We start from the raw sequence: 15,710 nt of genomic DNA, 5'->3' as shown, positions 1-15,710 counted from the left end.
AACTTATTCTGGTAACTTTTGAAACGTATACTATGGTTTATATGGCATGTATAGGGTTGAAATGGTTTTGAGTAAAGTTGGTTCGTGTAAATATTATAAATTACAATTTGTTTATATTTCCAATTAACTTATATAGGTATGTGTAACCTTATCATACTTGATATATGTTTGGGTGTAGTTAATTGATGAATAATTTATAGGTATATTGGTGAATGAGATAGTATAGTATAGATGGTATAAATATGCAAATATGAGTTTTTGATTAATAGGGTATGTAACACCTCTAACCCGTATCCATCGCCGAATTAGGGTTACGAGACATTACTGTACAAAACACAACTCAAAGCAGTCAAAAAAAAAATTAACATTTGTATGCAATTCGTTTGGATACAAGTTTAAATCAACTATTTCAAATCAAAATATATGCATGGTATATAAATAAATATATAAATTTAAATATATATACATAAAAAAATATTAAGTAAGCATAATTAAAAATTCTACTTAACCATTTAAAACAAAACATAATAGTTCAATTCAACTAATCTATAAGAAAATAAGCCATATTCGTATGGCTGTTAATTATATTTACAATACTTCAAAGTACAACTTTCAAAACATAATCTAGCCTATACATGCCATAAGTTTAAGTTTAAACATTTCAATACCGAGATAGTAGATAGAATGATGAACTTGCTGACGATCCCCGAGCTTGAAGCTTGATCTTTAAGTCTATAAAACAGAAAGACATAAACAAACAAAGTAAGCTTTTATAACTTAGTAAGTCTATAGCATATCAAAAATATAAAATTTATTATGAAATTTTTGGTACTCTTAACGAGATCGCAAATACCATGTACGTTAACATTTACACGTAGTCAAATACGTACATAATTATCAAGACTTAAAACCGAATACATATACTCTATAAACATGAATTGTCGAATGCATATATACATATGCTTACCAAATATTATAATCGAATATATACATGTATTTATCACATACATATATCCAGAGTCATATATGTACTTACGGTACATATGATCGAATATATACAAATTTATCACTCACATTTCATATCCCATTACACAAGTATGTATATCAATTATAAACTTTTAACCTAACTCATATTTATGCATATAATAGAATGCATTCTTGTTCAACTTTTACTTATAAACAAATATATATTCGTAATTAGCATAAGAATACTCATCAATTTCTTATACCAAATGCACCCATATAAATATATATATACTTTCAACTACACTTAACATATGCATATATATATATAAATCAACCACCAATGTCAAATATATGCACAACTTCTTCAAACACATAAATCTGAACAATTCACACAATTTAAACAAATTCACCGGCACTTAGCCTGCTAGACGTAAAGTCCGAAACATTTCACTGGCATCAAGCTTGCTAGACATAAAGTCTGAAATATTTCACCGGCATCAAACCTGCTAGACATAAAGTTTGAATTATTTCACTGGCAATAAATCTGATTGGTACTGAGCTTTAACAAAAAAAATCTCAATTCACAGAAGTTGTATCTCATATTTGTATATAGAATCCACATAAAATTCAGCTCAATAATTTATAAACTATATCTTTAAATAACATAGATGTATAAAGTTCAAACATCAATTCCAACTCAATAATTTAATTATACATCCAAACCTATATATATATATATATATATATATATATATATATATAACTTAATGCATTAACCTACTACTAATATCATAAATTGATCATCTTTTAATAATCCAACTAAAAATTTCATACTTTCAATGCTATTCAAGAACTTTACATGAATATACATACATAATTGAACCTCTCATATACATATATACATATACATACATAATTTATTACAAGAATATATACCTGTATATTAGCATAACCGAACCTCATGTAACATTGTATAATTGTCATAGCTAAATTCATTATAAAATCATATACATGTATGTATACCGATCATTCGAATATAACATATATATATAATTACCAACTCACATATACAAATATAAGTTACATATCTTAATCAAATCTAAGAGTTTATACATATATATATATTTATATACATATATTAGGACCTAATATACATATATATATGTATATATCATACTTACCTTAGATTAAAACCAAGAATTTATACATAAACAACATTTATACTTCCACTAAATTCAAAAACTATATATATACACATATGCATATATATTCGATCATTATGTGTATAATTATAAATATATATATATATATATATATATATATATATATATATATATACACATATTCATACCTTTATCTAAATTCAAGGTTTATTCACACTATTACATATATTTTCGAATCTATCATATATATGTATAATTTCTTACCTAATTTCATTACAAGAGATTTTCATATATATACATGCCTATCCGAATCTCACCTTTACTTATATAAAATTTAAACCTATATTTTAACTCATGAACTTATACAAGATTATACTTGTATATTGAAACTATCAAATACTTATATAAAATTTATACTTATACTTCAAATTATAAACATTTAATTACAGCTCATCAAGTATACAATCGATATACATGTATAAATATTGATTTAATAACTTTTAAATTGCTAATAGACTTACCTCGGACAGTGAAAAAAATTGAAATCGAACAATTAGTCGACGACTTTGGCTTTTCCCCGATTTAGCTCTGATTTCTTTGGTTCTTGATCTAAACATATTCAAAATGAGCTAGTTTAAATATTATTATATTCAATTTAATCCAAAAACATGTAAATGAGAAAATTACCATTTTACTCCTGACATTTACACTTTTTGCAATTTAGTCTATATTGCATAAAACACAAAATACACAACATTTGTCTACAATATACAAGGGCCGAATATCCCTAGTGTTCATACAAGTCCACATAATTCATTTATTTCACATTTTGGTCCCTCAAAAAAAATTAATTTCACAAATTAGTCCTAATTACTCAATTTCACCAAAAATTCAAAGACAAAACATGTTAATCTTTCACTTATCTTTCATATTTCATCATCAACTATCACAAAGCTCAAGAATTCATCAATGGCATAACACAAAATTAACACCAATTCCAAAAATTAAAACATGGGTCTTGTAGTACACAAAGCAACGATCTCAAAAACGTAAAAATTATCAAAAACCGAACAAAGAACTAACCTTAATTTGAGCTCATCAATGGCCGAATATAGCTAGGTTTTACTCTTTTTCTCTTGTTTCAAATTCGGCAATAGAAGGAAGATGATGATGAATTTATTTTTCTTTTGTTTTAATTAACCTATATTAACATGTATTTTAATTTACTATTTTAACCTTATTTGAATAAATTATAAAACACATAATACAATGGCAATGTTGACCATTGCCACCCACTATCTAATTTATGGGCTAATTGCTTCTTAAATCCTCCCATTTAAAAAGACAACAACAATTGGGTGCTTTTAAATTTAACCTCTAAATTTTATTTTACGCGATTAAGCCTTTTTTTATCAAATTGAACCCTCGAACAATTAAATTTTTATACAAAATTTTCACACATAGTAATTCACTCATTATAAATGCCAAAAATAATTTTAAATTATTTTTCTAACTCGGATTTGTGGTACCGAAGCCACTTTGTCCAATTAGAGTCAACATCGGGCTGTTACAGGGTAAATTTGATATGTTATAATATATGAGATAATATGACATGCTTAGAGCTTGAGTTGAGTGTATTGAAGGTCTTGTTATGGTCTATGAGTATGAAGTTTGAAATGTTTAGGTTGAAATCAAATTTAGGTGAGAAATTTGGCCATAAAATGACCTATTTTCGTCCACACGGGCAGAGACACAGGCGTGTGTCTCAACCCTGTGTGACACACAGCCTAACACATGGGCGTGTGGTTTGGCCGTGTGTCACCTGCATCCTTAAAATTGAGAAACAAAATGTCTATGTATTTTCACACGGCCTAGCACACGGGCGTGTGACTTGGCCGTGTGACCCAAATTAGAGAGTTACATGGGCATGGACACAGGCTGGGACACGGTCGTGTGCCCTACTTCGAATGCCCACACGGCTTGAGACATGCCCAATTTGTTAAGTCCCAATTTAGGAAAAAAAATTTACATGGGCGTGTGTCCCCTACATTTAGGAAAATTTTTGAAATTTTGTGAAAAATTCTTTGAGTTTCCGGTTAAGTCCCAATTTGTTTCTAAAGTGTATTTTGGGCCTCGATGGCTCATATAAGGGACAATATGAGTGATTTATGATTAGTTTTTGATATGTATGTTAAATAATATGAAATGTTCGTAATTGATCTGAAAAGTCTAGTAATGCTCCGTAACCTTGTTCCGGTGAAGGATAAGGGTTAGGGGTGTTACATTTTTAGTTTATTTGATGTATTATAATTTTTAAATTTATTTTTATATAAAAATAATATAAAAAATTAATATAGGCGGGTCAGGCCGAGTTGGACTTTGGTTTGGACAAAATTCTAAGCACATTTTTTGGGCCAAGCTCCAGCCTAAAAAATAGGTCAAGAATTTTGCTTTGGCCTAGCCCGAACCCAGTCCTTGATCAACTTTAATTACAACAAAGAGTTCTTTTTGTTCCATTTTAGCGCTTTTTCCTTGACTACAAAATCAATGTAAATTGGGTTGAAAATTTGAAACCTTAAATAAATGTTTTAATAACTGTTCTCATCAATTTTATTTTGGTTTAATTTCACTTTATGTAAATCTTATTCGAAATTATTTTAATTATTAATTTAATTATACACCTTGATTAAAAAATTTAATATTAATTTAGGGTAAACTACAAAAATAGTCACTTTTGTTTGCCTCAAACTACATTTTAGTCACTTATGTTTGAAATGTTACGTTTTAGTCACTTACGTTATTGTTTTGTTACGAAGTGGTCACTCTACTGTTAAGCTCCATTACCTCCCTAACAACGATCCTATGTGGCAGTCCAAATGGGTTTTAAATGCCAACTTGGATGTTTTACGTGACAATCCAAATTAAATTTATTTAATTTAAAAACTTATTTTCATCCTAGAAAATGGACATCCAAGTTTGCATTTAAAAACCCATTTGGACTGCCATGTAGGACTGTCGTTAAGGAGGTAACAGAGTTTAATGGTAGAGTGACCACTTTATAACAAAACGATAATGTAAGTGACAAAAATGTAACATTTCAAATATAAGTAATTAAAATGTAATCTGAGACAAACAAATGTAATCACTTTTGTAGTTTACCCATTAATTTATACAAAATTCATGAAATGAATATATAATTGAAAGGTATTGGATGTTGAAATTCAGGACATGAGCTGCCAAATAAGCTTACACATTTATCATTATATATCTTCTTTCTTTTGGAGGCATATTTATCATATATAACACTATTATTATCCTAATTACGCTATAACATTATCGCAATCAATTGGGCTGAATATAAAGAATTAATTTAATTAATTAAATATTTGTTAATATTTTAATAAATATCAAAATTTGAGTCTTATTCATATTTTTATTTATTTTCTTGTATTTTAATTTAAAATAAGTGAGATAAATTCAAGTTCAAACTAGCATAAAAAAACTCGTAAAGTAAGCTTAGCCCAGAATAAGTAGACCATGAAGGCTTTTTAAGGGATGTTCTCCCGCAAGAGCACTAGTGCTTCCTCTATTACGTTCAAAATGCTTCTACAAGCATTTCTCTGTTTTCATAGCTAAATCAAAGAAGCACAACATGCAGGAGCAATCTAGTGTTCCTAACATGCAACTAGATTGTTTGATTTGGGCACCTTCCTAATCAGCCCAGTATAGAGAATACGAAGCCTATAAATAATAGGTATGATGATATTTTGATTTACATTCATATATATAAAAATATTGTTGTTTTAAGTTATGATTTTCCTCCGTTCTATAAGAGGTCAATTTAGATGATTCAACTAAGCCCAAAACATATAATACAGTTTAATAAAAAATACAATTTTTAAAAAGAAATTTTAATCTACGACATAAATTTGAGATACTGTCACAAGTTAATCGATATTAATTTAGTTAATAAAATTTTAATTTTTTTAAAAATAGTCTAAAATAAAATCACAATAATAAGATAAAATTTTGTTATCAATCTTTGTATTATGCGGAAGTTGATGACTTAATCTCAATACTTTAAATTTGTTAGTTTTAGCCCATGTATTTTTTTAAATAGCCATTTTTAGTTCCTATATTTTTAAAAGTTTAGTCATGATTCAAACGGTAACAATTAAATTGTAACACCCCTAACCCGTATCCGTTGCTGGGACAGAGTTACAGAGTATTACTGGGGTTTACGGATCAATCAGACAGAAATTTCAAATGTTTCGTTACATATCAATACTCATAATAAAACCAATCAAAATCATATATATCGTCCATTAAATGAGCCCTCAAGACCCGAAATACATATTAGAAACAAGTTGGGACTAAATCGGAAACTCAGAAAATTTTTCAAAAATATTTACAATTTTCAACACTGTAGGGGTCACACGGTCAGGAGGCACACCCGTGTCTCTGACCGTGTGGGCATTCAAAATAGGGACACATGATCGTGTCTTAGCCCTTGTCCATACCCGTGTAACTCTCTGACTTGGGTCACACGGCCAAGTCACGCGCCCGTGTGCTAGGTCGTGTGAGCATACTGACTTGCATTTGTAAAAGATACAGAGGACACACGGCCGTGTCACCTCGACCGTGTGTCACACACGGCTGAGACACACGCCTGTGTCTTTACCCGTGTGGACGAAAATAGGTCATTTTCTAAGCCACATCAACAAGACATTCAACACAAGCTAAAATTAAGTCTTGAACATGTATTTTTATCACATACAACCAATATACCCATAGGTACCTCTAATGACAATTTAAAAATATGTCCACCAATATCCAAACTTACCTATCTAATGTATCTAACTAAGTTACCAAAGTTCACTATAACTCAATTACATACTTATATCACTTATACTAACATCACAATCATACCTTAATTTCATACCAATATGTAAGTTGTTATATAAACAAAATATTAGTCATAATATTTGCATAACCTAAATTTTGACCAAAATCGAACAAAAGCCTATACATGCCATATAAATTGTATTTAATGTTTCAAAAACTACCGAGATAAGCTGGATAGTGTGACTTGAGTGCTGATCCGATCGTCCAACCTTTTGAAAATCTACAAAGATATTAAACAACATATATAAGCTTAATGAAGCTTAGTAAGTTTGATAGGTTAAACAAAATCTTACCGAACCTACTAACAAGTCAAATAAATAAAATCATTCATGTCAATTCCCTGTCATTCACTGTCAATTTCCCGTCATTCACAACTTCTATTGATAAATACATCCATATTCAATCAAATATAAAAATAAATAATATATCTTTCAAATTCATTTAATAAATCACCTTACCAAAATTTTTCCATTCGAAGAACGACTTACGGATGAAAGTATATTGTTAACAGAAGCTTATAAGAGTTGAACAGAAGCTCGTAAGAGCTGATTCACCCAAATACGCTAGACAGAAAGTAAAACAAGAAAGTTCACAACAAATGTTGAACCCCGATTTACTTGGAAAAAATATTGTTGTCTCTTTCTAATACCATCATACACCAAATTACGAATGTACTCAAATCTCGCGTTCCATTCAGACTGAAATCCAATTTAATATTATAATTCTAACAATAATTTATTTTCAATAATAGAATAAATAAATAATATCATTCATCAATTTATACAAATATTAAATTTTAACTGTACGAACTTACATAGATTGAATTGTAGTAATTGTAGAAGTTTAGGGATTATTCTACTATTTTTTCTTTTTCACGAGTATCTACGGGATCTTGATATGAAGCAAAAATATGAACAACCAACTTAAGCTCTCTCCTATGTCTATTTTGAACCGAAAATTGAAGAAAATGTTTTGAAACTTTCCAATTTTCAATTTGTTTTATTTGAATTTCACCAAAATTACAATTCTGCCATTGAATGGCCTTATTTTATTAATTTTCTCTTATTATGCGGCATCATCCATTAAATTTAGGTACAATTATTACTTAGGTCCTTCTTTATTTATTAATCAAGCCATTTAGTCACTTAAATATTATAATTAGTAAGTTTTGCACCTTTTAAATTTAGTCATTCTTAATGAATTAACTATCGAAACGTTAAAATTTTTCAATGAAAATTTAATACTACCTTAATGACACTCCTTAAATATTTATAAAAATATTTACAACTCGGTTTATAGAAACGAGGTCCCGATACCTCACTTTCTAAAACTACTTGACTTAATAAATCATTATAAAATATAAATTACCAATTCAAAAACCATTTTAAAACTATATTTGACTCGTAAATATTAAATAATAAATTTACGAGCTTATTCACTGAATTTGGTGGCCTCGACCTACTGTTTCGGACACCATTGAAAAATCAGGCTGTTACATAAATTCTGCTATATTAGTCTTAAAATATGTATAAAGTTGTAGATTTAATCGATATTTTTCAATTTGATCTTTCTTAGTTTTGACACAAACTACAGCTATTGAATCCATTGATTGGATTTTTGTGACTAATATATGAAAATTGCTAGCTGATATAATTACGTATATGATAATATATTTGTCGCATAAGATTTTGAAAATAACAAAGCTTAATGAATTTAATGATAACCATTTGTTGAGGACTGAAATTTTAGAATCTGAAAAATATAAAGACTAAAATAACTAAATTAAAGTGCATAGAATAAACATGAATTAGACATAGTACATTGACTAATATCATAATTTCACGGGTATTTAAGTCATTTTAATTTTAAAACTAAAAATACTTTTATATCTTTTAAAAAAAATAATTGTTCCCCACTTTTTCTCGTGTATATTTTATCATTAACTCTGAGCATAATTTTTATTATTTTATCAATAATTTTAATTTTAAAATTAATCATTAGTAATTTTATTATGTTTAGTTTTAAAAATATTTATTGGGTTCATATACAAAATTATTAAATGTAATAAAGATAATTGCTTAAAATATAAATGATAAACTTTATAAACATTAAAATAAAAATAAATATTTTATTATTTTTAAACTAATAAAATAGATTCTAAAAAAAAAACTAATAAAATAGATGCTATTGGCCCAAAAGAAGAAACATGGACAATTATAGATTCCTATAAATACTGTAATCTCCACTCACCATTAGCATTACCATTACGAACAAAGAGCCAATTGCCAAGTGCCATTCTTTGATGCGCTTACTCTTTTTCTTCTTCTTGCTACCCAATCAAAACCCTCTTCCCACTCGTCCAATCCCCTCGCCGAGTCCACTCCTCGCCGCCGCCGCCGCCGCCGCTTACTCCAACTCGGAGATCGTCAAATCCAATGGCGATCCCTCCTAAGTCCGTTGGTGCCGTTATCCCCACCGAGGACGGTCTAGCAAGCAGGTTCTGGATCAAGTTTCGTAGAGAATCTGTGCTTTCTCTTTACTCGCCTTTTGTTATTTGTTTGGCTTCTGGGTCTCTCGAGATCGACACCTTTCGTCATTGTATTGCCCAAGATGTGCACTTCCTCAAAGCTTTTGCTCAAGCGTTAGTCCTTTTTTCCTCTTTTAACATTTTCTTTGTCTTTTCCATGGATTTTCAATCTGGGTTTTGTTTGTTCTGGAGAATATATCTTTGGGTTTTCTTCTTTTTCTGTTAAAGAAATGTAGTCACAAGCTTGAGTTCTTTAGGTTTCTTTTTTCCTTCTGGGCTTTATTTTGTGATCATTTATTAACTTGTGTATTAAAATTTATCATTTCTTGGATAGTAGAATCTTCAGTTTCTTTTTCTTGATAATCTGTTGCTAAATAGGTGAATTTTGTGAATGCAATTTACTTCATTGTTTAATTTATTTAATTTTTTGGTACTATTGGATGGTTGCTTTTGGGGTCTGAGAAAAGGGAAGTGAATTGGAATCTCAATCTTGGATGGTTGAGTATTCTTTAGGTTGCTTACCCAGTTTGGTTAGAAGAAACTGAAAATGAATATTTTTAATTATAAATATTATTTTTTCTTCTGCATCTAAAGTTAGACGTTAATGAATCTTAGTTATTGATTGCTGAGAAAGTGTAGGAAAAGGAAAGGAGTGAAAATTTTAATTTCCAAGCACCATTTGGTTACTTAAGTAATTGTTCGGATGTTTCTTTTCTTTTCTTTTTGTCAGCTTTCTCAGTAGCCAATTGGATGGTTATATTTGTTATTATTTGATGGAAAAGGTAATTACATTGCTTAAGTAATTACCTTTTCTCATCGAGTTCTTAAGTAGAATTGACGTCTGCTGTTTATTAGAATGTCCTTAATTGATTTATTGTTTTCTTTGATCCGGATTTTAGGTATGAATTGGCAGAAGACTGTGCAGATGATGACGATGCAAAGTTAGCAATCTCTAAGCTAAGGAAGGGTGTTTTGGAGGCGCTGAAATTGCATAATTCTTTTGTACAGGTATGATGAAAGGATCCATCATTTCTTTTGCTTAGCGCATGCTCAATTATTGGAAAAGTTGAAGATGGATAAAGGATATTGAATTTCAATTTAGCCATTGCTTGTAGATATATAAAATATCGTTTTACCGAGGTAAAGCGGGATTTACTTGGAAAAGATTGGCGTCTGTAAGATGCTACCTCGGGGGTCCAATTTGCATGTGATATCATCTTCAGTAGAAGTTTAATCCTAAGTTTTCTTCTATACCAAGTAAATCTTGATAATGTTGGATTTTGATGAGGTTTGGACTTTGGAGTTTGATATGATTAAGTCCAGTAAATTATAACTAGGAGAAATCTTATATCGAGATTTGAGGAAATAATCAGAGCTTAGATAGTACTATCTGCCTTGTTATGTTGTTTACAATCCATATGCATATCAGTATCTCCTTAGTCCTTAGTTCTTGTCTGTGAGGGTCTCCTCTTTATCTGAAATTCGGAGTTCTGCAGGAGTGGGGTTTGGACTTTGTGAAAGAATGCCCTATCAATTCTGCAACTTTAAAGTACACAGAATTTGTACTGGCAACAGCTTCGGGGAAGGTTGAAGGACTGAAAGCTCCAGGAAAACTTGACACTCCATTTGAGAAAACAAAGATTGCAGCTTATACTCTGGGGGCTATGACACCTTGCATGAGGCTGTATGCCTTTCTTGGTAAAGAATTGGAGGCACTTCTAGACCCCAATGAGCATGACCACCCATACAAAAAGTGGATAAGAAATTATTCTTCCGAGGGTTTTCAGGTATGGCATTGATTGGAGTCTTTGTTTCTAATGGTCAGCTGGGTTCTCAGAGGAGAATATCATTAAATAAATGGCCTTTTAAGTCCCATGGCTCAACTATTGATTCTTTGAATTTAGGCGACAACTCTGCAAACAGAAGACTTGCTGGATAAACTTAGTGTCTCTTTGACAGGCGAGGAACTAAACATCATTGAGAAGCTTTATCACCAAGCAATGAAACTTGAAATAGAATTCTTCTATGCTCAAACGCTTACTCAGCCCACTGTTATTCCTCTGACTAAGGAGCATGACCCTGCCGGAGATTGTCTCATGATATTTTCTGATTTTGATCTTACTTGCACAGTTGTTGATTCATCTGCCATTTTGGCCGAGATAGCAATAGTGACCGCTCCTAAATCTGATCAGAACCAACCCGAAGGTCAAATTACTAGGATGTCTTCTTCTGAGTTGAGGAACACATGGGGTGAACTTTCCCAACAATACACAGAAGAGTATGAACAATGCATAGAAAGCATGTTGCCATCCAAGAAAGGTATTTTGTTTTTCTGCAATACCACTTTAAAGCTTTTACTCTACGTTTAATCTTCAAACAGACTTTGCTGGATAACATTTCAGTTAGTTCCTTTGTTGTTGATATTTTTATTTCACGTGGTTTTACAGAGTTCAACTATGAAACTCTGCATATAGCACTTGAGAAACTCTCAGATTTTGAGAAAAGGGCAAATTCTAGAGTGATCGAATCAGGGGTATTGAAGGGTCTAAACTTTGAAGACATTAAACGAGCCGGTGAACGATTGATTCTTCAAGATGGCTGCACTAATTTCCTTCAGAAAATTGTAAGGGATGAAAACCTTAATGCCAATGTCCATCTTCTTTCTTATTGTTGGTGTGGTGATCTCATCCGGGCTGCATTTTCGTCAGGTATGACCCTTCCCTCCTAGCATTACACTATGATCTCTTGAGCAACAGGTTCTGAATAATATCCCCGATGTCTAACATTCAATAGAAACCGAAGGTCTATTTGTTTCTAAGTCAAACCAATTTGTTGATTTTAAGCAGGGGGTTTAGATGTTGTGAACATACACGCAAATGAACTCAGCTTTCAAGAATCTGTGTCCACGGGTGAAATCATTATGGAAGTGCAGTCTCCAATCGACAAGATTGAAGCTTTCGATAAAATCATTCAAGGCTGTAGCGATGACAAAAGGAACTTAACTGTTTACATTGGGGACTCGGTAGGCGATTTGCTTTGCCTACTGAAAGCAGATATAGGTATAGTGATTGGATCGAGTTCAAGCCTAAGAACAGTGGGGGATCAGTATGGAGTTTCGTTTGTGCCATTGTTCCCTGGTTTGGTTAAGAAACAGAAGGAATATGGTGCCGATGGAAGCTGTTGTATTTGGAAGGGCCAATCAGGCATTCTTTACACTGCCTCTGGTTGGGATGACATTCATGCCTTATTTTTGGGACATTAGAGGTTTTTTTTGTAAATTTTGGGTTGGAAAGGCGTCATTTTTCATTTTAGTTAGGATTCTATGTTACTCTGACTTGGGTGTATCTTCAAGTTTTCGGGTTCTTTCACAAGTTTTTTTTCATGTATTGTGAGTGTTGTTGAAAATGTGTCGGATATAGAGTGGGAGTAGGATCATTTTTTACAGAGAGGGGCAAAGGGGGGCAGTAACCCAAAGAAACCCTTTTTGATATGTTTGGGCGGCTGGCCCCTGTTGAAATCTTTAACAGAGAACTTTTTGACAATATTACTGTAATTACCATATATTTGAATAAAGTGTTTTTTTTTTTTTGCTCCCACTGAAATTTATTTACTTTCTCACAGTGTGTATGAATTATAAGAAAGATGTGAATGAATCAATAAGTTCCATTAAAAAGTTGAATGATGCTACCACGTCTTAAGAAATAAATGAAAACAGCTTAATGTAACATTTCGAGGCTTCTTTTTTTTGATAATCTATACATATATATAAACATTATATATACTGGAGTTGATGATTTTTTTTTCTTTACAGTATAAAATTAAAAAAATCATAATCTGTTGTTCTCATATATATATATATATATGTAATAGCTGAATTAAAATCTTTTCAGAGAAATTTCAAGCAACAGATTTGGTATTGTTATCATTTATAGAGCCCAAATGGCAGATTTTATTATTGTTGCCATCGCCACTTCCATTGTTTCCATTGCTACGTTTCTTCTTACTTCCAAAATTAATCGATATTTCGAATTGGAAAGTATTACCGAAACATGAAAACAATTTGATACCACCACCGCTTCTTTTCTTCCTCGATCTCCTCCTCGATTTCACGGCCTGAGGTGGGATTTCCGACCGCCACCTCTCTAATTTCTTCGATAGTTCTTCTTCCCTTTCTTTCTTAGTCCATTCCGATATCTTACTCGTTTCTTTTGTCTCCGGTTGGTTGTTTCCCGGCGGTTGATACAACCCTTTGGCAATGGCTGCCGCCACAACCGAAGCTGAAGGTCCGACGTCGGAGTTACAAAGCGAGTCACCGTTCACCATGCTTCCGCCATTGCATTTAACCTCGGAACCACTGGAACCTGAACCGCAATTAACAATGGAACCTTGAGGCCTTTTCTTGTAGTTTTCCTCCGTTGTTAACTCGGAGCTTATGTTGGCATTTGTCTCATGATTCTCATGGACACTGCCGCAGCCGCCGTGGATTGTTGGTTCTGGCTTTTGGTCTTCTACCTGAGGGGTGCTTCGCATTGAACTATCAACGAGGGCAACCTCCATTTTAAGAATCCCTTGAGGGCGGCCAGAGGGGCGGCGGATTTGAAGCGTGACGGTTCTCCTGGCGGAGTCATTGCTTTTGGCGTCGGCAACGGATCGCAAGTGGAAAATATCGTTAATCAAAACATTAACGGATCCAACCAAAGCATCTTTAACCCACGCCGCGGCGTAGATCTCAACGGCGATCGTCGCATCCTCGGAGTTTAAGAACTTCTGGTCGACTTTGAACGTGAAACGGTCGTTCCAAATGGGGTCAGTTCCGCCTTTCTGGTCAACTCCGGTGGAAAGCTTCTCGTCGGGTTTGACCCAAACCACCGCATAGGTTTTCATGTTTTTGGAGACCGGAGTAAGGTCTTCGGCTGAAACGAGGTTAATCTCAAGAACCCGGGAACGAGTAGAAGGAGGAGCAGGAGGATCCATGGTGGTGGTTGAGACACGGCGGAGTGCCACCTCAAAGTCGGCCTAAGTCACCAACAACAATCTACGCATGCATGAAAGACAAATGCATGCAAAGCTACGAACATGGGGAATAAAATACGGGGAATAGTTTTTGGGGCGAAATTAATGGAAGGAAAGTTGGTTAATTTGGCATCATTTTAATTACACCATTACTTTTTTATTTTATTTTTTAATTAATTAAGTTGTTCTATTGTTTAAGTACATTAATTAAGCTTAAATTATTATAACTCTGGTTAAGAAGGGTTTGAATTCGTTCAACTAGTTTTCTGTAAATTTGCTAAATCTATCCAACTTTCCTATTATATATTTATACTATATTTAACATTTTCGCGTAAATTAAATATTTACTTTCTTTCACTTTATAAAAGAATATTTCAATCATCCATTTAATTTTCGTATTTTTGGTTTTAAATTCATTTTATCAAATTATCTCAAAATAAATAAAAATTAATATTTTTTAATTCTACATAATTGCTTAATTGGGGTAGAGATTGTTAATAGATGAAGCTTAATTGCTTGGTCAAAATGAAGAACAAATAATTCAGAATTAATGTTTGAGTGAACACTTTTCTTAAAATTGTATTTCGAATATATGTGTGTGGGGTTGTGATATTAAATTTAATCAAAACACTCAAAATAATATAATACATATAATTTAGTATATTGTTTTATTTCTTTTAAATGTTGAGAAATTACTTGAATAGATAATTTAATTAAGATTTTTAAGTGGACAGTTTTTTTTACATTAGTTGATAAGTTTTTCTTAAAAATAGTTTTTAATAATAAATTTATAAAAAAATTGTAATGGGGTTACTGATTTTAATTTTTCAAGAAAATAATTTATTTATGCAAGAACTATATCAGCAATTATTACTATTAGCCATAACAATTAAAGAATTGGTTATGCAATTCGATTTTCACCTACGTTTACAGAAGCTTACTTATATAAATAATCAACCATCTTTAATCCCGTACAAACAATGATTTAGGTCTTACTATTAACTAGTATAGCAACCTCGCTTTTGCACCTAATATTTAAATCTCTCTCCATTAAATTCTCTCTTAATAACTTAGTTTGTAAAACAAAGTGACCCACTTATTTTACTTATAACAACGCACTCTCAAAAGTAATTCTT

General features: G+C 31.7%; 2 protein-coding genes across 2 annotated transcripts; one reads left to right on the top strand and one right to left on the bottom strand.

The window, feature by feature from the left end:
• Positions 1-9,282: 9,282 nt before the first annotated feature.
• LOC105792612 (bifunctional TH2 protein, mitochondrial) lies at positions 9,283-13,113 on the top strand. The gene is made up of 6 exons (XM_012621272.2): positions 9,283-9,675; positions 10,461-10,569; positions 11,058-11,348; positions 11,466-11,880; positions 12,009-12,269; positions 12,408-13,113. Exons 1-6 carry the CDS (start codon positions 9,470-9,472, stop codon positions 12,821-12,823), a joined length of 1,698 nt encoding a protein of 565 aa, XP_012476726.1. The 5' UTR covers positions 9,283-9,469; the 3' UTR covers positions 12,824-13,113.
• Positions 13,114-13,288: 175 nt separating this feature from the next.
• Positions 13,289-14,591, bottom strand: LOC105792614 (uncharacterized). Its single transcript, XM_012621273.2, has one exon. It carries the CDS (start codon positions 14,533-14,535, stop codon positions 13,459-13,461), a length of 1,077 nt encoding a protein of 358 aa, XP_012476727.1. The 5' UTR covers positions 14,536-14,591; the 3' UTR covers positions 13,289-13,458.
• Positions 14,592-15,710: the final 1,119 nt, after the last annotated feature.

This window comes from Gossypium raimondii, chromosome 8 (assembly GCF_025698545.1).
Source record: "Gossypium raimondii isolate GPD5lz chromosome 8, ASM2569854v1, whole genome shotgun sequence".
Lineage (NCBI taxonomy): Eukaryota > Viridiplantae > Streptophyta > Magnoliopsida > Malvales > Malvaceae > Gossypium > Gossypium raimondii.
The sequence above is the reverse complement of the archived record's forward strand: the minus strand, read 5'-3'. Positions and strand labels throughout refer to the sequence as shown.